The sequence below is a fragment of the Patiria miniata genome, unplaced genomic scaffold (genome assembly GCF_015706575.1).
Source record: "Patiria miniata isolate m_02_andy unplaced genomic scaffold, ASM1570657v1 HiC_scaffold_8, whole genome shotgun sequence".
NCBI classification, from domain to species: Eukaryota; Metazoa; Echinodermata; class Asteroidea; order Valvatida; family Asterinidae; genus Patiria; species Patiria miniata.
In genome coordinates this window covers 2008542-2032863 of record NW_024037075.1, presented here as the reverse complement: position 1 = coordinate 2032863, position 24322 = coordinate 2008542, and the positions used below count along the sequence as shown (strand labels likewise).

The window sequence follows — 24322 nt, the reverse complement described above, 5'->3', positions numbered from 1 at the left end:
GTTCCACAAAATGAGCATGCTCGCCAAACGTCCTGCTGGTTGGTGTTAAAAAACCTCAATCCCGTACGATCACATCGATAGCATTTAATAGTTTTTCTTTAATCTAGTTTATTTCCGTAGCTGTAACACTAACATACATCACTCCATTTGGATTTGAAAGGTAATGAATAGAGTTGTATGCGCTGTAACCCACCAATACTACCAGTGACTGCATGTGTAAGACTCTCCATGTATTTCAAAATACTGTGTGCATCATGATGATGTAACCAGAGTTGTGCACCCACGCGAAGGGTAAACAATAAGAGTTTGTAAAGGTACATATTTAAGGGTTAGGATTAAGGCTTTCACTAGCCAATGCTGAGCAATTGATCGAATTCATCTCATAACTCAAAGCATTAAACGACACTTTTGTTCCTTGTTTAGGCCTATACTGGACAATAGTTGGACCGTAAATACTGGACCGTAAAGTCGGTGAACCTTAAAAGGTGGAGATTCTTTGAGTGAAATCGTCTCTCTCCTGAACAGAAATTTATCGTTAAATCGGGTTGTTTGAAAAACTGTTAAAACAGTTTTTCAAACAGCTTGATTTTAAGAGAGAATAATGAAGTGAACAATGATATTAATGAGATTAATAAACATTTTCCGTCCAATCAATCAAAATATTTATACAAAGAAGGATGTTAACGAATCCCCCAACCTGTACCTTTAATACTTTATTATAAAATAAATTGATTTCTATCCAGTATACTCTATTTTTCTTAATCTAGGATATATTTTTCAGTGTCAATAGCACCAAATTTAGAAATTTTATTATGAAGTGTTAGTCAACACAATTGCAGTCTTAGGTTCGAGCAAAGCGCACACATTCAGAAATAATTGTGAATGATGCTTGGGCCAGACTCCTGATTGTTGACGCAAATCTAGAGGGAGGCAAGGATGGAACCACTGAGCCAGTCAATAGTTGGACCTCTCTGGGAAGCGACGATCTCGATCTTCGACTATGGGGTGTCAGGTCAGACAATGCCATCTATATCTAAAGCTCGCACAGCTCACAGTTTAGATAGGCTTAGTGTGAACGATGACTGGGCCAGACTCATCGTACTCCTGCTTGCTGATCCACATCTGCTGGACGGTGGACAGGGAAGCAAGGATGGAGCCACCGATCCACGCGGAGTACTTCCTCTCTGAGGGAGCGATGATCTTGATCTTCGTGGTGGGCGGGGCCAGGGCTTCCAACTCTGTCTGCATCCTGGCGGCGATGTCGGAGAACATGGTAGAGCCACCTGCCAGGATGATGTTATTGAACAGATCCGGACGAATGCCCTCATCACACTTCATGATGCTGTTGAAAGCCATCTCGTGGATTCCTGGGATCTCCAAGCCCAACATGTTTGGCTGGAAGAGGGCCTCTGGGCAGCGGAACCGCTCTTGGCCAACGGTGATGATATGTCCGTCAGGGAGCTCGTAACTCCTCTCCAGGGAGGAGCTGAAACTCTCACACTCCTCCTGGAAGTCCCGAGCAACGTAGCAGAGCGTCTCCTTGATGCTACTCACAAGATGACGGTCGGCTGCACGTGCGATGAAATGGGGAAAATATATGAGCTTCGTTAAATATCTCATTGTTATATCTGATATGGTATATACAGCACTGAACATGATGTCATGTTCAATCCTGTCATTGTATTTGTGTAAATCTCGTCAGTAAGGCAAGTTCTGATTTTCAGTGAACGAACGATCTGCACCTGGTGATACTTTACGTCTGAGGACTTGGAACAATGGGTTGCATACGATAGCAATAAGCCCGAGGACAAGAACACAAGTCCTCAGAAGATTTACATGTATAAAACCTATGGCACATGTTGAGAAAAAGTTTAAGTTTGAAACATTGGAATAAAAGAATGAAACAACTAGGGTCCTCTGAAGTAAAGGAAAACCAGACTTGCTGCGTGTGTTAGGGGGCATCAAAATAAAACAACCTGACCCATTGAATAAGGACACCTCATCCCGCCTAAAGGGACTGCCGAAACTGAGTGACTCACATAAATGATTGGTAAAGGGATAGCCACGCTCTTTAAAGAGCTCCCTCAGATAATCGGTCAAGTCAACGCCGCAAATCTCCGTGCGATTGGTGGCATGAGGCAGGGCATGACCATCGGAGATGGGCACAGTGTTTGAGACACCTCCACCCGAACTGACTACGAGTCCAGTGACAGGACCAGAGGCGTAGAGAGACAGCAGAGCCTGCGAGGCAAGGCACATGGAAGGAACGCCGAAGGTCTCGAACATGATCTATAAGGGAATACAATATTCAGAAGAAAAATACACACATTGGAGGTCATTTTAATTCATCCGGTTCTGCTCAAGGAAACTCGTGTAAATTTAAAATGAAATTTGGAAATCCAACGGTGTTGAAAATGTTTTTGCTGGACCTGCGAGAGAGCACCCTCTCGGACTGCATGTCTGCCTGACGACTGGCTAACTGCACCGACCATCAGATGGAATCGCTCGTGTGTTCTAAACAGCTCTACTACGCAAGCCTTTTCCTGTTGATATAGATATTTGTAATCACCTGTGCCGTCTTTTCCCTGTTAATCTTGGGGTTCAAAGGGGCTTCAGTCAGCATCACGGAGCGCTCCTCTGGGGCCACACGCAGCTCGTTGTAGAAGGCGTGTTCCCAGATCCTCTCCATATCGTCCCAGTTAGTGACGACACCGTGCTCGATTGGGCGCTTCAGGATCAAGATACCCATCTTGCTCAGGGCTTCGTCTCCGATGTAACCGTCTTTTTCTCCCACGCCAAACAGGGAACCCTAAAACGGTCAACGCAAGCCGTCGCAACATTAACAGACTTGCTGTTACCAAAGACAGGGACTGTCAGATTAGTTAGATAAAAACCAAAAACACCTCGACCCCAACGACTCACTCGACCCCTCGACTACGTTCAAGCCTCTCAAAACACACTCCCCTTAAAATATCAAGCCATGGATTGTTTTACTTCGTACTTGCCCATGTTCATAATCTTCCAAATCGATGAGTGTTCAATCTTGAAAAAGAAGTCGAACAAGGGCCGTAAATACAGGTTCCGACATGGATGCCGATTTGGAATAGGGTCTGATTCAGGATCGGGGCAATGCGACATGGGCATTGCGTAATTGATGTTGACTGAACCGCCCACGCGCTTCGTTTTCAAGATCGAAAACTTTTCGATCAGAAAGATTTTGAATATGGGCAAGTACGAATTCGACATTCATTTGCTCGATCTAGTCGGGTGAATCTGTTTTGAAGGGCTTGAGCGTAAGTCGAGGGAGCCGTGGGTCAAAGGGATCGTGGGTCGAGGGGGTCAAGGGGTCAATTGGGGTCAAGGGGGTCGAGGGAGTAAAATTGTACCCCTGTGTCAATGTCATGCGTTTGCTGCATGAGCCCCCCCAAAATTAAGAATGTTTCGACGGCAAAATGTGTCTATCGGTGACGTGACCAATGCAACATGAATCTACATGATTAAATATATACACAAATAGCCGTGTTAGCTTCGAGTTTTCAGTGTTTTGCTGTTACCAAGTGACGTGGTAGTCCAAAGACAGTTGGGAAGCAGACTCTGGGACTGTCTTCCCCAGCGAACCCTGCCTTGATCATGCTGGATCCATTGTCAATCACCACGCTCGGAAGACCGTCACCAGACATCCTCGTTTTGGTTGCCTTAGGCTTTGTTGACTGTATCTCAAACCAGCTATCCGTTTCATAGCTCCATGCTCAAACAACCGCTTCAGGAACTAAGCCTATTGTTATCTAGCTGATATTGCCTGTAGTAGTTTTGAAAGGGAGTGTTAGCTTTTATGACACCAATAAGGTCAAGTGGGACTGTATGGCCCACATCCTTCCCGCCCCGTTGAACGGGAAGGCAGGTATGACTCAACCTCGTCCCCAGTGCTTACTTTATTTCCAACCGCGTTTCCAATAGTAAACCCTGGATAGGAAACTTTCTTCCTGTATCCTGATTGGATACCGCAATTGGCTAGTAATGGATTTTTATCGTGTACTTGGGGCTATATATTCACAACGTGCAGTACGTGTTTTCGCGATCATTCGTCCACGCCTTCTCGAAAATACTAATTTCCTTTCCAATTTTCTCATATTAATATGAAATATGATACTGCATGTTGTCTCGATAAGATCGTAACAGTTTGATTTCAAAAAATCGTGTTTTCGTAACTCACGCCGTGCTCGCGCTGCTACGAATTGACTCTGTTTTTACCCCAGACACCGCATACAAAAACAAACGCTAATGTGTAACGCATATCCAGGCACCAGACTGTTCCTCATTTGCATACGTGTGCAAAAATCTTGCACATGCAAGTGATCCAATACCAGGGTGAGAGAGCAGGTAGTGGTGGGCGCGTACTGCTCGACACCCTGGGGACGAGGTTGGGTATGGCTGGTATACGGAAGTTTGAATTGCCTTCCTCGATAACGCGTTACCGTGACAGTCACTGACTTGTGAATAACACGGCATATCGGACTTACTGCTGACTGACCGACTCCCCGAGTGTCACATGTTAATTTGCATGACTGGTAACCTTTTTCACTGACTGCCACTTATGAATTACACTGGTAACCCATCCCTCGAGGCTCGAGGGAGGAGCTGAAACTCTCACACTCCTCCTGGAGGTTCAGAGCAATGTAGCAGAGCTTCTCCACCACCGTACGCTGCGTCATCAGACATTCGAGTTTTGGTCGACTTTCTTTACTGTATCTCAAACCCTGGCCGTTTAATAGCTCCATGCATGCTCCCAAACACCCAGTCCAGGAAATAAGCCTGATATTACTCATAGTGCCGGATTTTGAAAGGGATAGAGTGACTTTAGAGCAATCTAACATCTAACAGGTGCATCGGAAGCACAAGAAATTTCTTCTATTAGACACACACCTGCAATACCTTTTCATGTCCAGATTAGTTTATTCGTCATCAATAGCTATACAAATAGATAAAGTATTTGTCAACGTCACACGTCTCACAATTCAAGATTATCTACACTTCCATCTGACCTCAATAAAAATCACTGTATTATTTATCATCACTAATAATGATACATTAAAACGTAACATTAAATGAAGGTGTATTATAACTGTTGATCGAATAATGCAAGCCCAAACTACTCAACTAAATTGTTACTAGCAATGAACCATGTAAATGAATAGAGATTTCAGTACAATTACAAAACAAAGAAGTTTATGTGGCTCTACTAACACTTAAAATTGTGTAACAGCTGCATGTCCTGACTGACTGACATGTAACAAATCATGTTAATGACTCGACTCGACTCCGAATCGAGTCACAATAAATTTGTGCCTTGTGTTCCTTCTTCCATTCTGTAGCCTAATATTAAATATTCAAATAATGACTCGAAATAACTCGAGCATCAATTTGACTCGACTCGAGTCGACCACACCTTGTGACTCGACCCTTCTTGACCTAATAACTCGACTCGACTAGATGGCTTCCTTACAATGACTAGTCTCGACTCGTGTCACACAAACAGCGACTCATTACAGCTCATAAGCTCTGTCAGAGAATTATGAAAAAACAACATGTTTTTCGAATGAAAAAGCATTTATTGCACTTTTATGCACTATATAATTTTAATTTTTTATTCATATCAAGAGCATCAGCACTATGAGCGAATTTTAAAATAATCAGATACTCAAAAGGTGCAGAAAATGAAGAAACTCGTTAGCTCAGCTAACTTTCAGCGAACACTGTCAGTATCATTCAAGTGAAGTAATTTAAAAAATCATAAAATGTACATCCTTGTCATTGCCAGACTTAAAATGCCAATAAAAAAAATGCGTTTGCTTCAGAAACTACCAGCATCGAAATCTACGGTTTATAATTGAAACAAAAAGCTCTCCTAGTTTAAGGTTGAAGCTGTAATTTTCTAAGACCTTTCAGGTGATCGTTGAAGACTCTAACGTCATTGAGTTAAACTCAAATCAGACTACAGGAAAAAGGCAAATTATTCCGAACATGACTGATGAGAATAAACACGTTGACCTAGGATTTCGAGAAAGATTAGAGTATGCATCGAAATCACTCATAGATTATGGAATTTAACATATCAACAAGGTAGGGTGAAGACTTCTTAACCCTGCAAGTGACCTCTTTGAATTAATAAGTCCTTCTCAAGGGTAGCATTCAAATCCTTGCCAAATCAGTGATTTGGTATTACAATTTTTTTATTTGGTATGTATGTAGCTTTGGCCCATGTCGTCTACTTGGTGCCACAACGGTGCACGATGCTGGGGCCAGACTCTTCGTACTCCTGCTTGCTGATCCACATTTCCTTAATGCTTGGGTGACAAGCAAGGATGGAGCCCCCGATCCAGGCTGAAAACTTCCTCTCCTGGGTAGCCACGATTTTGATCTTCGTCTCTGGCGGGGCAAGGGCCGCAACTTCCTTCTGCATTCGGTCGACGAAGCCTGGGAACATGGTAGAGCCGCCAGCCAGAACGATATTGGCGTACATATCCTTGCGGGATTCCACGCCGCACTTCAAGATGCTTTCAGGCGCGAGTGTGTGGATGCCTGGAGCCGTTTCATATTCACTCCCAAGGAAGGATGGCTGGAAGAGGGCCTCCGGGCAACGGAAGCGCTCGTTCCGCAGAGTGATGACCTGCTCGTCGGGTAGCTGGTAACTATGCTCCGGTGAAGGGTCAGGCATCTCCTTCTGCATCTCCTGGTCGTAGTCCAGAGTAACGTAGCACGACCTCTCCTTGTAGCCACTGATGTCATTCATCCGCGGGACTGCAACAAACGAAAAATACAGTTTTGGTTCAAAACGCTATCTATGTGAGACAGGTTGCCGCAGCCTCCATGAGAATTGTAGAGAGCGTTTGCGAGTGAATTAATTGTGCATGTCCCTCGCTAGTGGACTGTCATATGGTGAAAAGCAGTGCACTTAGAATGGCGAAATTGCATTCATGTTTGAAATCGGTTATGGACAGGTCACAGAAACTGATATAAACTGAATCCAAATTATACCCGTTTAAGCAGAAAACGATGCTCAGAAAATGTGTCATGCACAAATCGGCAGAGAACCAGCCACAAGACATTGTATATTGCATGATATTTTTGCTGGTACCGGCTATTTTGGTAAGCGCCATATTAATACTGTGCTTACTTAATTTCACTGCACGACACCGGTCTCTTTACAAGCACATAATTAACTTTGTTGTTTCCCCTAGCAAGCAGCTTTTAACCACTTGTCAATGAAAGATTTCAATTTTCCCGCCATCTCAACCAAACAATCAATCTAAAATGAAGGCTCTTACTTCTGTCGCATCTACACCTTTGTGCTTCTTTATTTGAAATTTGATTTCACAATCAATGCATATGGGTCATTTTATAAATTTAGCGCCCCAAGTGTGACATTAATTTTTCCTGCCCCTGTTACAAATTTGCCATTCTAGTGTCATTAAGAATGACTTCAAATATTTATTTTGACCCGTTTTGGTAGGTACTTTACTATTCATGATCACTCTAGGAGGACAACTGCATTGCATCATCAGAAAGAAAGGTGTCAGATTGAACAGGTACAGAAGTAGACCCAAAATGTATTGAGCAACCCAAATGGGTAATTAAATCACTGACTGAATCAGAAAAAGTGTGTGGATTCCGGTAGGGTTGGTTTGAGAAAATGGTAAATTACTCTGAGTGGTGAACGTATAACGCTCCGAAAGCATCTGTGACAAGAAGAACGTCAAGTTGTATCCTCCGTAGTCCAGACGACGTATGGCATGCGACACGGCGTAGCCCTCGTCGACAGGCACGGCGTGGGACACGCCGTGACCAGCCTCCAAGACGAGTCCGGTGGTACGACCAGAGGCGTACAGCGACAGCACTTGCTGCATGGCCACGTATATGGCGGGTGTGTTGAAGGTCTCGAACATGATCTGGGTGGGTGCACAAATCAAATTCAACTAGTTTAGTCACAAGGGTTTTTAAACTATAGTCTCATTCAAGTATAGAAAAAGAACACCAAATCAGCCAAAAGAGGCAGCGATCAAAAATATGATAAAATATAACAACATCGGTGGGAAAAATACTAATTTAAAACAACAAAACTTAGTTCAGTGTTTCCTCAATTCCTGGAATGAATGAATACATCGAAAACATAAATTCACCAATGAATTCACCAAGTTAGCATATTGCTAGCAAAATGCATTAGTAAGGTAGGTGAAAAAAAAATGAAATGTTCTAAAAAATTTAAACTCAGTACAAATGAAAAACCTTTATTACATTGTGTGGAAATGGCTACAAGAGTCATGCTGTCGATATGGGAAACAGCCATAATGTGTGTTAATCTAACAATTGGCCAATATGGCATGGAAGAAACTACAGAAATACAGAGGATGACAATCTTAAACATCGTCTTTAATACACTTTATTTCGATGCTATTTTGGTTTGCAAAATGACACTGCGTTATGCACCTGTGCCATCTTTTCCCGGTTGGCCTTCGGATTGAGGGGGGACTCAGTCAGTATCACACAGTGCTCCTCAGGCTTCACGTTAAGCTCATTGTGGAAGGTGTGATGCCAGACCTTCTCCATGTGGTCCCAGTTGGTGATTACACCCTTCTCGATGGGGTATTTCAGGGACAGGATGCCTCTCTTTCTTTCAGCTTCGTCGCCGATGTACGTGTCCCTCAGCTCTGGTATGCCAGCAATCTGTTTCAAGATAAATGCTAAATTATCGTTTTGATGTTGTTCGTTGTTTGTTTGTTTGTTGTTGTCGTTGTCGACGTTGTTGTCTTGGTTGTTATTTTTGTTTTTAATGTTGGGTGTGCACACAAGCATTAATGGCAACAATTGCAGTTTGCATCATTTCGCAAAGACATTTTCCGATATTATGACAGACATAATCTTTAAAGCGAGTTATGCTCTCTCCTTTTTTTCTTAAAGGGACACTACGGCCTGAAATAAACTTATTAATTGGAAAGGGCATTTAAAAGTAGGATATAAACGTTCACACAACCATACTTTAAAAACTGGGCGTTTTGTGTTATTCCTGCAACAACCATGCGAAAACAAATTTCTGGGTTCTTCAAAGTTTGTCTCCGAAAAATCGAGCTGTGAGCGCTAGTTGTGAATCCAGCCGCACAGTGGTTCGGTTCGCGTTCTGCTGACGTGTAAGAATCAACATGCGTGTGTGCTGTGTGTGTTACGTGACATACACACAAAGTGTTCAGTTCATTGACTATAGAGACGGCTTGAGATAAGTATATTTATGACACCTGTCCGATGTAAACAACTGGGGTTTTTCGTCTTTTCTCGGGAACGTTAGGTTAGTTTCCTTTCAACCAGACATTTGACATAGGATAAAAAAACAACAACGCAAAACATAAAATGCTCGGGGATTTCAGGCCGTGATGCCCCTTTACAAAATGTTATAAGCCCTTTAAGAGTTGTATTTAGGCTACATCCCAGCTAGTATAAGCCTACTTGCCCATTTGCTATGTAGCAACAGCAATTAATTTATTTTGTACAAATTATTGTCATTTCGTTCAGCTATATTCAGATCAATCTGGGTGGAGATTTAACGATCTTCCCAACTTACGTTTTGATGCCGTGGCTCTCCGACCATGGAGCGGAACACAGCCTTGGGGGCGTCCTCTCCGGCGAAGCCGGCCTTGATCGTCCAGGAGCCATTGTCTATGATCAGGTTGGCTTTATCCCCGCCAGACATTGCGCCCACTAGGTGCTGATCGCATTACAAATTTCAAAGCCTGAAGGACATGCACGAAAATTGAGTCAGGGCTATAAAGCCCGAGTATAATGGATAAAGTCTAGTCCGACAATTCGGGATCGACCGTACTGTGTACTGAAAACATACAACACATGCACAAGATCAGAAAATAAACTGGTACATGGTACATGGGGCTTGTTAGTCAATACAGAGGAAAATTAGTGAACTTCCTATATGAAAATCTTTCCCTATTTTTCTACACACCTCTCCATACTAAGGGCGCATGCGATCTAGCGGTTTCTGTGAGAAACCGCCATGCGGAAAGAACATGTTCAAATAAAAGGCGGTGCGGCGCGCCATGAAGTATCAATTGACTTCCGGGTTGAACAAGTCGTCGTGAACGTACAGTACACCATGGAGCTATACTCGTCACTATATATTGACAGCGCTAAGACATCATGCATCAGTCATATGGATTTATTAAAGCACGGGGCTATATTGCATGCTTTTATTCATGACATGCATGACATAAATAGGGGCGGAGGAATCCCATAGGCGGCACTCATATCACAGCTTGAAATGCTCATGATGACATGCGGCAGGGGATGGGACAAGTGATGTTGTGTTGGTCTTTCGTACGCACGCAAATTGTAATCAACTTACTGCGATAATTACTGCTGCTGTAAACAAAATCCTTCCCGATCCAAGCACACAGTATCCGTGGAGTGTTTGTGAGGTAGTTCCAACACTCCCATAGTAATAACGAACTCAACTCCAGGAGAATTTGACCTTCGATGTTGACAGGTGTAATCATTTATTCCCTCCAGGTGAAGCGCATGCGCTTGCGCGCATATCCTGCTAGCAGTTGCAAAGTATGGAGCGCCGGTGCGCACTTTATCAGCGAATTTAAAATTACACAAATAAATTTAGCCAGTCAAACTTATCTCCCATTATTAGATGCAATGTTTATTTGAATAAGGTGCACCACTGACAAGTATCAAAAAAAATCATTTTTTTTTATCAACAAAAAGTAGTCAACTTTAACGTGATGTGACATTATAGTTCTGAAAAATAATGTTTGTTTTTAATAAAAGAAGCACTGTCGCACTTCATTCGCCAAACAATTACAGGTGGAATTTCAAGATAAGCTTTGGACTAGTAGAAAGTGAAAGTCGATCCTCTCAAATTTGTAGAAGTGTAGGAATTTTTACTCAATGAATCTGAGAAAACAATTAAACTTAAATAAAGAAGTAAAATTGGACAAGTCTAACAACCAAACACCCCAACCATTATACATTTTGTAGAATTATTTCGAATTCATTTTTGTATATTATGCTGTTAATAAGCTAATGTAAGGCCTTACTTTTACATCAGATAACACTCGCGCATATTAAATGTATATCATGAAAACAATTAAGAGAATGAAACTTAAGATCGAAGAAAAGTCGCTATAGTAGAGTGTCATGTTGAGGAAAACTCATAATCTGTGTGCAAATACCAGTTTGCTCGTATCACCCCTTCACACGGGGTCAAAATCGCTCACGGTTAATTATCAATAGACCCCTTGCACGATGCCCCCTCTCTGGGGACAGGTTTAGTCATTTCATTTCAATAACAATGAGAGAGCAATGCTCGTACACTTGTCCACAGTATAGAGGAACACCGACCTGCCCAAAGATGTGACGTCACATGCAAGGGGTATTTACCACGTGAAATTAATTATTATCTGCCAGTCAGCTATTTATCTCGTGATTTTATGACGCTTGGGCCAGACTCGTCGTACTCCTGCTTGCTGATGAGAAACTCCTGGAAGGTGGACAGATAGGCAAAGATGGAGCCACCGATCCATGCGGAGTACTTCCTCTCTGGAGGAGCGATGATCTTGATCTTCACGGTGGGCGGGGCCAGGGCCGTCACCTCCTTCTGCATTCGGTCAGCGATGCCGGGGAACAAGGTGGCGCTACCGGCCAGCACGATGTTACCGTAAAGATCCTTACGGATGTCCACGTCGCAATTCGTGATGCTGTTGTGGGTGGCTCCGTGGATCCCGGGACCATCCAGGTCCAAGAGGTTCGGCTGGAAGAGGGCCTCTGGGCAGCGGAATCGCTCGTTGCCGATGGTGATGACCTGTCCGTCAGGGAGCTCGTAGCTCTTCTCCAGAGAGGAGCTGGCACTCGCGAACGCCAGCTCTTCCTCTAAGTCCTGAGCAACATAGCAGAGCTTCTCCTTGATGTCACGGGCAATCTCACGATTACCTTGAATGAAAATAAAACGGAAATATTATGTACACTAATACCTTTGTTTGATTTTCAAGATACAAGTATTTTAAATTCCTTTGAACAGCTCTTTGGAATATTGATTCACCTTGGATGGTGAACACTCAACCTAGAACACGTCAAAGCAACTCACCATAGAGGGTGATTACTCAACTTGAAACATGGTAATGAAATACAGTAACTCACCATAACTATAAACAAAGTTGAGCGAAGATGTTGGTCAAGTTTCCCAGTGTTGGTCAGCATACCAGCTGCCGCTCTCTCGGGCAAATCCTTCCCAATACTTAGTTGATTTTTTCCAGAGTTAACAACAAGGAGGTAAATTCATACCAATTACCAGGAGCTGATCCAGGAATTTTGCAAGGGGGGGGGGTTGGCCCGTCAGATATTTTTATGTTCGATTGTTGCAGACAGGCGGACATTTAGGAAACGCAGCACATTGTTACTGATGCACTTTTTGTTGTAATTTCTTGTGGGTGTCAGAGCGGGGGGGGGGGGGTCTGGATCCGTCAGATGTTGGACAAACTTTTTTCTTTTGCTTTTTTACAGTGAAGGGTAGTGAACACTCAACTTTTAAAAATGACACAACAGGCTAACTCACCATTGGCGGTAAACAATGAAAAGCGTGGTATCGTAACTCACCAGTGTAGCCCCGCTCTGACAGCATCCTGAGCAGATAGCCAGTCAAGTCATCTCCTCCGAGGTCCATGCGGATGGGGGCGTGCGGCAGGGCGTAACCCTTGTAGATGGGCACAGAGTAGGTAACACCCCCACCGGCATTTAGCACGGTTCCCGTAGTACGACCAGAGGCGTAGAGAGCCAGTACAGGTTGTGTTTCCACGTACAGTGCGGGTACTTTGAAGATCTCGAACATGATCTAGACCACGTAAAAAAAAGTTTACGAAAAAGGTTTAACAATATTTTCTATAATTCGTCGCCCCTTATTATACACCTCTGATAGTGAGGCCCAAGATAATGCTACTGCGAAGATTTTTTTTTTGTACATGTCTTTTTACCTCTGCCATCTTTTCTTTGTTGGCTTTTGGGTTCCAGACTTGTTCAGTCAGCAGTAAGGGTTGCTCTTCTGGGGTCACTTGCAGCTCGTTGTAGAAGGCGTGATGCCAGATCTTCTCCATATCGTCCCAGTTGGTAACGATGCCGTGCTCCATTGGGTGAGTGACGGTCAGGATCCCTCTCTTGTTCAAGGCATCTTCACCAACGTAGACATCCTTCTGCCCAATGCCGACCATGACACCCTAGCAAGAAAACAAAACCCACGACAAAAGACCCCAAAATGGTCTTGAATTTTCCTTTTTTTTAAATTCAAACGCGTTACCTTCGAAATGATCAGTTTGAAATATCTTCAAAACCTACAAGTTAATGGCGAATGTCTGGGAATGAAAGCTTTTTCCCTCTAAATCTTATTGAGGGAATGGTACTTTTAAATTCCAAACATTAGTTAATTACTGATCGTTGGAAATCACCTGCATTTCTTGATTTCTTCTAAATGACAGCAAGCCAGACGGAATAATTTCACGGGGTGTTTCGTACCAGTACGATCTTCAATCCAAGTAATTTTTTTTTTTAATAATACGGTATGATCCTCTGTGCCTTTAAATTGAGAGAATATCATTTGCAGCGATCCAAAAAGTAATTGACGAAATTATCGTTGAAAAGAATGCTTGTTTTAGACAAAATTTCTTGACATGCTGTCATTTTGAAGAAAACGATAAAAGAAGGTCATTTCCAAATATGCATCTAAAGCCCCCTTTTTGGGGGTAATTTCCGTTAGTAGTTCGTTTCTAATTGCTATAATTCGTCGGTTCAGAGCGTGACATCGTGTAGCTGCAATCGGCTGAATGAGAACGTGTCCCAGACGATGATTTCTGGCCCAATTCAAAACGTTACTACTCGGCAACTTCATTTCCATGGGTACGATCTTGCTGCGCCATGTTGTTTCCCATCATGCCTTGCGCAAGTGGAGGAACGCGCACGCGCCCATGGAGTCGAGGCATGTTACTCGACAACTTCTGAATGAAACCGAGATCCTATAAAATAATGTTTTCTTGGAATATACGTTATTCACCGAGCTAAAGCTTCATGATGTTAGTTGTTAATCACCCTTCTTATCTGTAGATCTTGAGTGATTTCACCCGTGTTGAGTTTTACATCGTTTCTTGAATACATTTCAAGAAAAAAAAATATATTGTGACGTTGAACAACTGATTATCAAATAAAGATATGTTTCAAACTCCATAAAAAGTATTAGTTGTCTTTTTCCTTTTTTTAAACAGGGGAAATATTGGTAATTATTGTTCCCAAGAAAGTACACCCCTTTATTACCACAAATGGTGTGGTCCATGGGGAATCCATGCAGCATGCATGCAGCATATGCAGCATCACGTACGGCCGGTTGTCGATGTCCAAGGGACAGCTTTCACTAGCCGTACTTTTTACCGCTCGGTACCTTTTTGTGGGACGTGCTTTCGGTTTGTTAATGACTTTTTTAATTGAAAATTATTTCAGCAACACATCTCTTCTTGTACCAGTACATTAAATACACATGTAAATGTCATTTTTATTCTTCAAGTCTCGGCGTATAAGCCACCCTGTGTATAAGCCGCAGTAAACATTTTCATGGGCAAATTCAACGTATCAGCCGCGGCTTATATTCCGAAAATTACGGTACTTGTGTTGCTTCAAACCAAACAAAAAGTGCACAAATGATATACACTACCTCTTAGACAACGTTTTACGTACCTGGTGACGCGGTTTTCCTACAACGGTGGGAAAGCTGATCCGTGGACTGTCTTCTCCCGCAAAGCCGACCTTGGTCATGCTGGATCCACTGTCTATCACGACGCACACCGGATCATCAGAAGAACGCTGATCTACCTCCTCAGGTTTAACTTTACGAAAACTTGAAAAAAAAGACATATTACTCAGGTAAATGCCAGCTTATCCGGAACTATTTTGACTTTAAAGTTAGAGTAGTTAATTTGCGACTATGCAAAAAAGTAACTGACAAAATTAGTTGTAAAAATCAAACACGTGGTTGAAAGATAGTAATGGCACTAAAATCCCTGTGTAATTATTCTTTTTGGCATCCTGTAATTTTGAAGAAAACAATAAAAAAAAAGACCATTCCCGGCCAAAGTTATGTCAAGTGACGCATGTTTGGAAATTCCATCAGTAGTTGGTTTGTCATTCGGCGAATCCGTGAATGGGTGCGCGAGGGTGGTGACACGACGCACACGCGCGCGTGGCTGCTATTATTCGTCAATTCCAAATCTGTGGTCAATTCATCAGCGCGTGGCATCGCGTAGTTGCTGCAATCGGATGAGGATGTGTCCCGGATGCTGATTTCGAGCGCAATTAAAAATACGAGTCGGCAACTCTTTGAATTGAAAATGAGATCTTAGGATATTGTTTTCTCTCGGAATTACACTGCAGTCACAGAGCTACAACTACATCAGATTGATGAAAGCATCCGTTTTCATCAGGTTAGTTGTTAAGCACCCGTTTTTAGATTTTGAGCAAAAGGTTGCTTCAAAACGAAAAAAAAATGCACAAAATGATCTACCCAGCTTTAATTTCGACTTTAGCCCCTATCATTTTTAAATAGAACAGTTTAAACGAACGAGATTACATGCTAATAACTCTTTTATAAGTTCGATGGCTCGCCCACCATATCAGTCGATAACAATTATGCAAGTGCGCTACACAACAATGCAACTGATGCTCTTGATCACTGAAGTGTTGGGGCAAGACTACACAAGATTATCAATGTCGATGAATGCACTATAGACCTTGCTACGCTTGGTTGGCAAACTGCACATTTTGCCAACCACGGGTTGCAAAACTATGGAAGGTCCAACACTGCAAAAATGAAGAAGAGTTATTACAGATAACCCAAATATTATTTGACTGTTGGAAATACAACATTGTCAACGAGCATACAACATAATTTCTACACATGACTTTTTACTATGTGTTGAAGGCGTTTTGAGGTTTTTCTGGAAAAATAACGGCCAACCACGGCTTCAATTTATGCGCTTGCGGCTGCCCATATAAAATGGCGCCAATGTTTACAAACAAAAGAAAGGTCTATACCACGACAAAGGCGTTTTGCATTGAGACTCGCTGATGCATACGACTTTAGAAAAATGATATAAAGGCAGCAAATCGAGATCGACCGTATACAACGCTAATTTATTTCGTCAATAATGTACGAATCCATAAGTATGTGAATGTTGAAAAAAGGGTAGTTACAACCTCGTTGAAGCGCTGGTCTTAGACATTGTGCTCTCTTGGTCTTCTTCACCTCAATCTCAAAAAGCCTGTGTTGAAGAGAAACGGGTTGAAAAATGTTTTTATTCCCGTATGCAACAAATGCATATGATCCTGACTGTTAAAACCGCAATCAGTATATTTCAGAGACAATAGCAATATGAGAAACGTTTGTTACCAAACGCAAAACTCTAAAAACATTCTGTACAGTTGGAGCTACGGTTGACTGTAGAAAACAGTTAAACTTCATTCAGCTAACCCTAATACACTTTAAAAACTGAGGTGTTGATTCCGACACTTCAATTGGTTTGGTCGTCAGTGACTACACTTTGAAAGTGAAGAATCCAGCATTTTAAATGTTGAATCCAGCATTTTAAATGTTAAATCCAACACAAGCTGACATTTTCAGTTAACATTTTTCAAAGTGTTAACTTTGCAAGTGTTGAACCAACATTTAACATGTTGGTTGAGTTAAAGCGTTGGATTTGACATTGAAAATGTTAAATTTAAGCACTTGAAGTAAAAATAATTGAGCAATTTAATAGGCCTAGTCGATTCAAATATAAAGGATTGGCTACTTTTGCTGTAAACATGGAGAACAATAGTGTGAAACTCACAAATTGAAGTTACGGTGTCCGCAAGTGGTCCTCGGGCTCCGACATCCAAGAACAGAATGACAGGTGTTATAGGAAGAGAACAACTTGTACACGCATTTAGCCCGATTATGCATCGCGTGACCGCAAGGCACCAACAATGCAGCATTATAACGGTGACACGTCTCTCATAGTATCCCTTTCTTATTAATATTTCATTTATTCAGACAATCATAAAAGAAAACATAAGAAATCTGTCGTAGATTAAAACTGACTTAGTATAGTAAGGCCAAAAAAAATAAGTCTCCGGTTTCTGGTATGCGCGCGCGTCGCCGTAGCCATGCGCGTCGGCAAAATGAAAAAAAGGTTTTTTTTCAATAAAAGATGATGTCTCAAAACTGCCAAACTCACTGGTTTGACTGGAATCCTGCACAATTTTAACGTGTTTTTAGATGGGGTTATGATCGAGAATAAGCTGTATGTGGCCTCTCTGGACTCCCATATATTTTCACTAAGTTTAGTCGGGCACCAATTGCAGTCCTCAGCCGACATTTGAAGCAAAAAAAAAACAGGTAAAAAAAAAAGCCGCGTCGCCGCACCACTTTTTGGGCAAGCTCCATACCAGAAACCGGAGACTTTATTTTGGGGCCTAAGGTTTAATGGAAATTTCAAAGAACTGACCTCGGCTTTTATGCACTTGCATAAATACCCTGGTAAATATTGTCTCACATAATCGTGTCTTCCGCTCTTTTCCAGCTTTTAACTCATAAACTATAAGCGAAAAATATATTAATTAAGAATTTAATTTTGTTTAGACTTTTCTTCGTTGTGTGTTATACTTTCATCTCTATAAATAAATATTTTTGAATAAAACCCTCGAACCAGAATTTGCAATTCAATTCGTGATAGTATTATACTAATAAATATTATATTATTCGATCGACCTTGCGAACTGAACAGTAATACACATAATACATTTCCGATCCGAGGAATAGATAATATGAATACTCAAACTACCAGATGTTACATATTTCCTATAATTAAAATATCCATATGAAAACCACAACTGATCTCATGTTAGATTTAGGTTACTCGCGGGACAAAAGTTTACATGTACTAAACGTTTGCGTGCTCGTGCAGGATAAGAAAATGCCTAAAACTGAATTCAAACAGAATTCCCCCAGTAAAAATTTTGCCGACGCCGACATGTACACAGGTTTTATTCGATGTCTATAAATGGACGGGGCTCTCAAAAGTAGTAAAAATGCGCCCTCTTTTTTGTTTTGTACTTTGTTTCATGTAAATTGTGTGTGTGTTTGTTGATCCTGCCGAGTTATGGGAAGGCTATTGCCTCGTCCGTTCTCTTGTCTGGAGTTATTTCTGTAGCTTTTCAGTTTAATTTGCTAATTTTTAATGTTTAATATTAAATACTGAAATGAAAAGAGCACGATAGCGCAAAATACGCACTACATACCGGTGTCATAATCCGACTCCTTTTCCCTATTATTGGTTAATCCCTCGCACGTGACAGGTCACTCTCCCGTTTGTGATCCTAAAAATAGCGCATGCGCAATGCTACCAATGAGTCCATATTTCATTGAGTCGGATATTCACGCTACACCGGTAATTCAGAAAGCAACTCCGTCTCGTGGAACAGAACATTTTAACCGTCACCTTTTAAAGTTATTCTAACCACTACCCTCATGAATATTTATCATTTTGTATGATATTCATGTTATTCGGCTCATCAGAAATTACACTAGTGAGCCAATCAGAAAACTGACTTGTGAATGACGCTTGGTCCAGACTCTTCGTACTCCTCCTTGCTGCTCCACATCTGCTGGAAGGTGGACAGGGAGGCAAGGATGGAGCCACCGATCCATGCGGAGTACTTCCTCTCTGGTGGAGCGATGATCTTGATCTTCAAGGTGGGCGGGGCCAGGGCCGTCACCTCCTTCTGCATTCTGTCGGCGATGCCGGGGAACATGGTGGAGCTGCCAGCCAGAAGGATATTGCCGTACATTTCGTGGCGGATGCTCGAGTCAGTCTTGTCGATACTCCTGCACGTGGCCTCGTGGATTCCGTCGCCTTCCATGCCCACGAAGCTGGGCTGGAAGAGGGCCTCTGGGCAGCGGAACCGCTCGTTGCCGATGGTGATGACCTGTCCGTCAGGGAGCTCGTAGCTCTTCTCCAGGGAGGAGCTGAAAGACGCCATCTCCTGCTCAAAGTCAAGAGCAACGTAGCAGAGCTTCTCCTTCATATCACGGACAACCTCACGTTCAGCTTTAAGTGAAAATAAAACAAGACGCAAATATAGACGAATGCATTGTTTTTTTGGATTTGCAGCGTACAGGCATTTTAAATTCCCTTTTATTGGAACATTAATTCACGTGCATGGTGAATACATGAAAGTTGAACACGTCGAAGCAAGTGGTTATTAAGTATATCAGCAACCCACTATCACTGTAAAAAAAGAAAAACGGTTTTGGAAATTGACTGGTATTTTTTTACCCCATTGTCTTCAACATAAATTATAGTTTACCATCTAATGGCAATCGGGCAATTTCTTTCCAATACTTGGTCCATTGCTACCCGAATTAACCAATAATGGGGTACCTTTATGACAGATGTTGGACAAATCAAGCATTGTTTTTCTTACGGTGATGGGTGGCGAACAGTCAATTTTAAAAATGGCATAACTCACCATTTGTGATGATCAATTATTAAAAAAAAAAAAGAACTGGTGGCACCGTGCGACACTCACCCTCGGTAGTGAAAGAGTAGCCTCGGTCTGACAGCATCCCCATCAGATAGTCAGTCAATTCATCCCCTCCCAAATCCAGGCGGGTGACGGAGTGCGGCAGGGCGTAACCCTCGTAGACGGGCACAGCAAAGGTAACGCCCCTACCGGCGTTTAGCACGATTCCCGTAGTACGACCAGAGGCGTAGAGAGCCAGTTTAGACTGTATTTCCACGTACAGTGCAGGTACGTTGAAAACTTCGAACATGATCTAGACCATGTAATTACAAGTTTATAATAAAAAATATGTTTGAAAATAAAATGTTCGTTGTTTGAATTCATTTTTGTTAATTCATAAATTAGGCCCAAGAAAGTACCGTGGCGGATTGAAATAACATATAATCACCTCTGCCGTCTTTTCCCTGTTGGCCCTGGGGTTCAGGGGGGCTTCAGTCAGCAGCACGGGGTGCTCCTCTGGGGCCGCACGCAGCTCTTTGTAGAAGGTGTGATGCCAGATCTTCTCCATATCGTCCCAGTTAGTGACGATACCGTGCTCGATGGGGTACGTCAGGGTCAGGATACCTCTCTTGCTCTGGGCTTCCTCGCCAACGTAGGCGTCCTTCTGCGCCATGCCGACCATGACACCCTAACAAAATTAATCACCAGTCATTAAAAAAAAGGACAAAATCATGACATTTGGAATACGTGACGTTGACTGCAAAAAAAACCCAATCATATTCAGATAGACCGGTCATTGGTCAACACTCAATAGTCAGTATATAGCGCATAGCGAGAACATTTTTAAACGGGCGTTATCCCAACATTTCAATAATATACGGACGGACGGCCGTGTTAATGGTTTCGATCACGTCCGCATACAGTGCGCCAAGCGTATGTGGGACGTGTGCAGGAAGCACATTAAGCGTGGCTTAGCTAGTTGTGAATCCTACCGCACAAAGTGGTTCGCATTCAGCGGACGTGAGAGAAACAACATTTTTGTACTGGTGTTGTGTGTTTGACCCACACACACACCCTAACGTGTGCGGTCCATTGAATATACACGGCTTGATATACGTATGCGTATGCCACAATGTCCGCCGCACCCAAAGCAAACAACCAGTTGTTTTCGTCGTTTCTCTGGAACGGCTAGACATTTGGTTAGTTTCCTTTCAATATGATCTTTAAAATAGGACATTCAAACAATCCATTAATCCAAAACATGAAATTTTCGGGGATTTAAGGCCGTAATGCCCATTTAGGATCAAACGTTTTACCTTGTGACGCGGCCTTCCAACGACGGTGGGGAAGGAGACTCTAGGAGCGTCCTCCCCCGCGAAGCCGGCCTTGGTCATGCTGGATCCACTGTCTATCACGATACTCGCCACATCATCATCATAAGAACGCCCATGAAGTCTAACAGTGTGATCACTGGACAATAAGACATATTATTCCAGTAAACAATAAATCTGGAAACATTTTGACAGTAGCTTGGACTTTTCATAACCCTAAATAGAAACGAACGAGATGACGTTTTGAGAACTCTATGCGACGCACTAGATATTTTGTGTCAAAACTGCGCATCCCGACGTTTTTGCATATAAACACTCCAACGTCCCATTATTTTATACGTACAAATTCTTCAAAATCCGAGTTTGAAAATAATTTTACTACTCTCGCCCTATTACACCTCCAAATGGAATTGAACGAAACGACTGTTTTCGCTTCGCACAGCCAAAAGATTGTTATTAGCACACAATCATTTTATTTGGTGCAAGTGATTTCCAGTTCAATATTTCTCGTATTTCCATTCTGTAATTGACTGTATTACTTACGGAATATGAATTTTGGAGGAATTTTTTTAACGCACGACGTTTTTGTGCTACCACAATATGGCGTTATGCATTGCGACGCGCTGACAAACGACGTAAACGCAAACGCACGAAGGCACGACCTATTAACAGTGATTTAATAGTTACGTCAACTTACGAAGCAATTGTTAGAGAACTATTTTTGTAAAAATGTACAAATAATCTGAACTTCGAAGATATATGGTAGTTACAACCTTTCTGGACGTCGTTCCATTTTAGACATGACTTGAATTTCTTCACCAATCTCAAAATGCCTGCGTTGAAGAAAAGGTGGTGACAAATATTAATGCACCGATATTCTTCCCGACAGTTGCCACAAAATGTAAGATCTTGCCTGGATTAAAGATCGTACTGCGCTAGGAAACGCCCGGTGACATTCCGTCTGGTTTGCTTTCATTTAGAAGAAATTAAGAAATGCAATTGAAGGAAACAAAGAGCATTGTGGATGAAATCGTGTTTGTTATTCAAAAGACTGTGCATGGTTTTGCCCTGAGTGCTCGAGAAGCGTTATCTCCACAGAGCTGAAAGCTGAACCGGTTAGGTTTGGAACATTCTTATTGGGATTTTGAGTGTTGTTATTATTTTTGAAACGAGCAAAATGTGTAACAGGTGAATTATCGTGCCTTTAGGAAGATAACAGAGTAAGCCAAGGTAGCTAAGAAACACCTGTTATAAACTGATGTTCAAAATAAGGATTCATATTAAATTATTTTTCTAAGTTTGCTTTTCAAATGGATATTCAAATGGTATTGAATGCAGTTGGAGTGCATAAGTGTAGGCCTATATTAATTCGTACTTTATCAAACAACGTACTAAGCGTATTTCAATTATTTTAACCACCTTTGAACCCCCCCCCCCTTCACGGATGGGGTGCTTCCCCGATCTACACTACGTCTTTATCCTTTGACGATAATTGAATTCATTTTTTTGTTAATGTAATTACGCATGGCTACTTTAAGCTCTCAACCTGGAGAAAAAAATGGTGTGCTAAACTCACAAATTGAAGTTACGGTGTCCGCAAGTGATCCTAGGGCTTCAGCATCCAGGAACAGAATGACAGGTGTTATAGGAAGAGAAGCAGCTATATTGTACGCGCACTTAGCCCAACTATGTATCACGTGGCCCTAGGCACCAACAATGCAGCATTATAATGGCGACAATTCTCCAATATGTTCTTCTTCTTTTTTTAATAAATATTTCATTTATTCAGACAACCATATGAAATGATGCCATCTGTTGGATATTGAAAACTGTCCTTGGGATCGAGGCAGAAATGGAAATTTCAAAGAATTGACCTCAGCGTTTATGCACCTGCATAATAACCCTGGTAAATACAGTAAATGCAAACAAAATATAACGGGTTGCCAGACATAGAATGTGTAACCAACATAGATAGGCCCTAATATAGGTATGGTTTGAAAGATACGCCTTTCCACTTTAAAATGAGACATCGAACGTCAACATCTGATTATTATGATAGAGTTATGAATAATTTTTCAAGAGAGGTCAAATTGACCATGGGACCAAGTTTTTAATTTTAGGCATTGGGATGAGGGTAGCCTAATTTCCTCTGTGTGGATATTTGACTGGCCTAAACCAAATGTGTTTAGCGAGTAAACACAATTCTAAACACTTTCTTGCTATCACCTCATGCTCAAAATGTATAGCATGTAGGCCTAAAGTTTACATTCGAGTTCCCTGAATGTATTAAAGGGAATATACATCATTTGCTTTTGCTGTAATTTTCAGAAATGGATGGAATTGGGGGGTTGGAAATATAAAGCAAATATAGTTACACTGACTTTTTGGAGGTTTTGGGTTCGAAAATGCTATAAAAACCAAGAAAAACGATCATTTTCCTGTAGTCTGGTTCCCTGACTCCATATAAGAAGAAACAGAGCAGTTTACATACATTGGGGAATTGTAAGGTCAGGGAACCAGTCTAGCTGGCTCGTACCCGTTCATAGGTTTGTAATCGATTACAAACAAGTGCAATTTTTAATTGGGGCCAGTATTTGAAAAAAAGCCAGTTGTTTCCAACGCTGATCGGCCGATCAGCGTTGGAAATTGATACAAAAATACCACTTTTCTTGAAAATGACAGTATACCAGGTGCCATAATTTTACAGGATGCTTTAGACTGTCATTTACCAACATCCTATTAAGGTATTTCGCAAAATCTTGGTAGTTTTATTTTTCGATGATTGCAAATGTTGTATATTCCCTTTAATATAGTTAAGTGATGAATGGGATGGCGCCAGACTGTTTATACAGGCATAATGCGACCCTATTTTACTTGCCTTTTTTTTTTGGGCTTTAAATATTAGGGAATGTTCATTTACAAATTTCAAATTATTAATGGAAGCAGACTGGAATTAATTAGTAATTAACTAGCTTTCATTTCTCTTCGCAAGATCCAAAAGTTCCATTTTACCTCACTCTCAATTCAATATGGCCGACTCGTGCATAAGGCCCAGTGTGATAGAAGTTCACAAGGGGTCGACCTTTATAAACTTTCAAAACGAGGCTTTAAAGCTATAAAATGAGTCAGATATGAGTCATTTTGACCCGAGAAGCGTAGGAAAATGTGACGGAGCCCAGATTCCGAGTATATTTAGCAACCATGGAATATATGAAGTGTGGGTCATGTACACTATACTACACATATACAGGGTGAGTAAAAAAACCCGAAATGTCTGGACTATTATTTAAGTGAAGTTCTGCATGTAGCACTTTCAAAATCTAGGATATAAAAGCCTAATTCATAAGCTTTCTTTTAGTACAAGAATTATTAAAACTACTTATGTACTTTTCAAG

General features: G+C 41.7%; 3 protein-coding genes across 4 annotated transcripts; all 3 read right to left on the bottom strand.

Annotated features, from left to right (window-relative positions):
* Nucleotides 1–28: 28 nt before the first annotated feature.
* Nucleotides 29–3885, bottom strand: LOC119719313 (actin, cytoplasmic-like). The gene is made up of 4 exons (XM_038188722.1): nt 3555–3885; nt 2570–2809; nt 2040–2289; nt 29–1568 (listed from the first exon to the last, which is right to left on the bottom strand). Exons 1-4 carry the CDS (start codon nt 3678–3680, stop codon nt 1057–1059), a joined length of 1128 nt encoding a protein of 375 aa, XP_038044650.1. The 5' UTR covers nt 3681–3885; the 3' UTR covers nt 29–1056.
* Nucleotides 3886–4929: 1044 nt separating this feature from the next.
* On the bottom strand, nt 4930–22608 carry LOC119719308 (actin, cytoplasmic-like). Of its 2 annotated transcripts, XM_038188715.1 has the most exons (7): nt 22504–22608; nt 21701–21760; nt 20913–21066; nt 20045–20284; nt 19663–19909; nt 18736–19181; nt 4930–6334 (listed from the first exon to the last, which is right to left on the bottom strand). In XM_038188715.1, exons 2-7 carry the CDS (start codon nt 21727–21729, stop codon nt 6266–6268), a joined length of 1185 nt encoding a protein of 394 aa, XP_038044643.1. In that variant the 5' UTR covers nt 21730–21760; nt 22504–22608; the 3' UTR covers nt 4930–6265. The 2 variants fall into 2 exon arrangements, with proteins under 2 accessions (XP_038044643.1, XP_038044644.1); XM_038188716.1 differs by lacking the exons at nt 18736–19181; nt 19663–19909; nt 20045–20284; ... (1 more) ...; nt 21701–21760; nt 22504–22608 and adding exons at nt 7703–7946; nt 8485–8721; nt 9611–9779; nt 10403–10659 and having other exon boundaries at nt 4930–6798.
* Nucleotides 11338–17252, bottom strand: LOC119719309 (actin-104-like). Its single transcript, XM_038188717.1, has 6 exons — nt 16923–17252; nt 16291–16355; nt 14776–14935; nt 13032–13271; nt 12658–12892; nt 11338–11994 (listed from the first exon to the last, which is right to left on the bottom strand). The coding sequence occupies exons 2-6, from the start codon at nt 16314–16316 to the stop codon at nt 11477–11479; spliced, it is 1179 nt and encodes a 392-aa protein (XP_038044645.1). The 5' UTR covers nt 16317–16355; nt 16923–17252; the 3' UTR covers nt 11338–11476.
* Nucleotides 22609–24322: the final 1714 nt, after the last annotated feature.

Bases quoted from the DNA above. Each gene is read 5' to 3' on its own strand.
- LOC119719308 (XM_038188715.1), bottom strand. From the start codon at position 21,729: ATGTCTAAAATGGAACGACGTCCAGAAAG. The intron at 21,067-21,700 runs GTTGTAACTACC...CTTATTGTCCAG, and splicing joins ATGGAACGACGTCCAGAAAG to TGATCACACTGTTAGACTTC. The intron at 20,285-20,912 runs GTAAAACGTTTG...TAATTTTGTTAG, and splicing joins TTGGAAGGCCGCGTCACAAG to GGTGTCATGGTCGGCATGGC.
- LOC119719313 (XM_038188722.1), bottom strand. From the start codon at position 3,680: ATGTCTGGTGACGGTCTTCCGAGCGTGGTGATTGACAATGGATCCAGC. The intron at 2,810-3,554 runs GTAACAGCAAAA...TGACCGTTTTAG, and splicing joins TTGGACTACCACGTCACTTG to GGTTCCCTGTTTGGCGTGGG. The intron at 1,569-2,039 runs GTGAGTCACTCA...TCGCACGTGCAG, and splicing joins TCCCTTTACCAATCATTTAT to CCGACCGTCATCTTGTGAGT.
- LOC119719309 (XM_038188717.1), bottom strand. From the start codon at position 16,316: ATGTCTAAGACCAGCGCTTCAACGAG. The intron at 14,936-16,290 runs GTTGTAACTACC...TTTTTTTTCAAG, and splicing joins AAGACCAGCGCTTCAACGAG to TTTTCGTAAAGTTAAACCTG. The intron at 12,893-13,031 runs GTAAAAAGACAT...TACGTGGTCTAG, and splicing joins ACAAAGAAAAGATGGCAGAG to ATCATGTTCGAGATCTTCAA.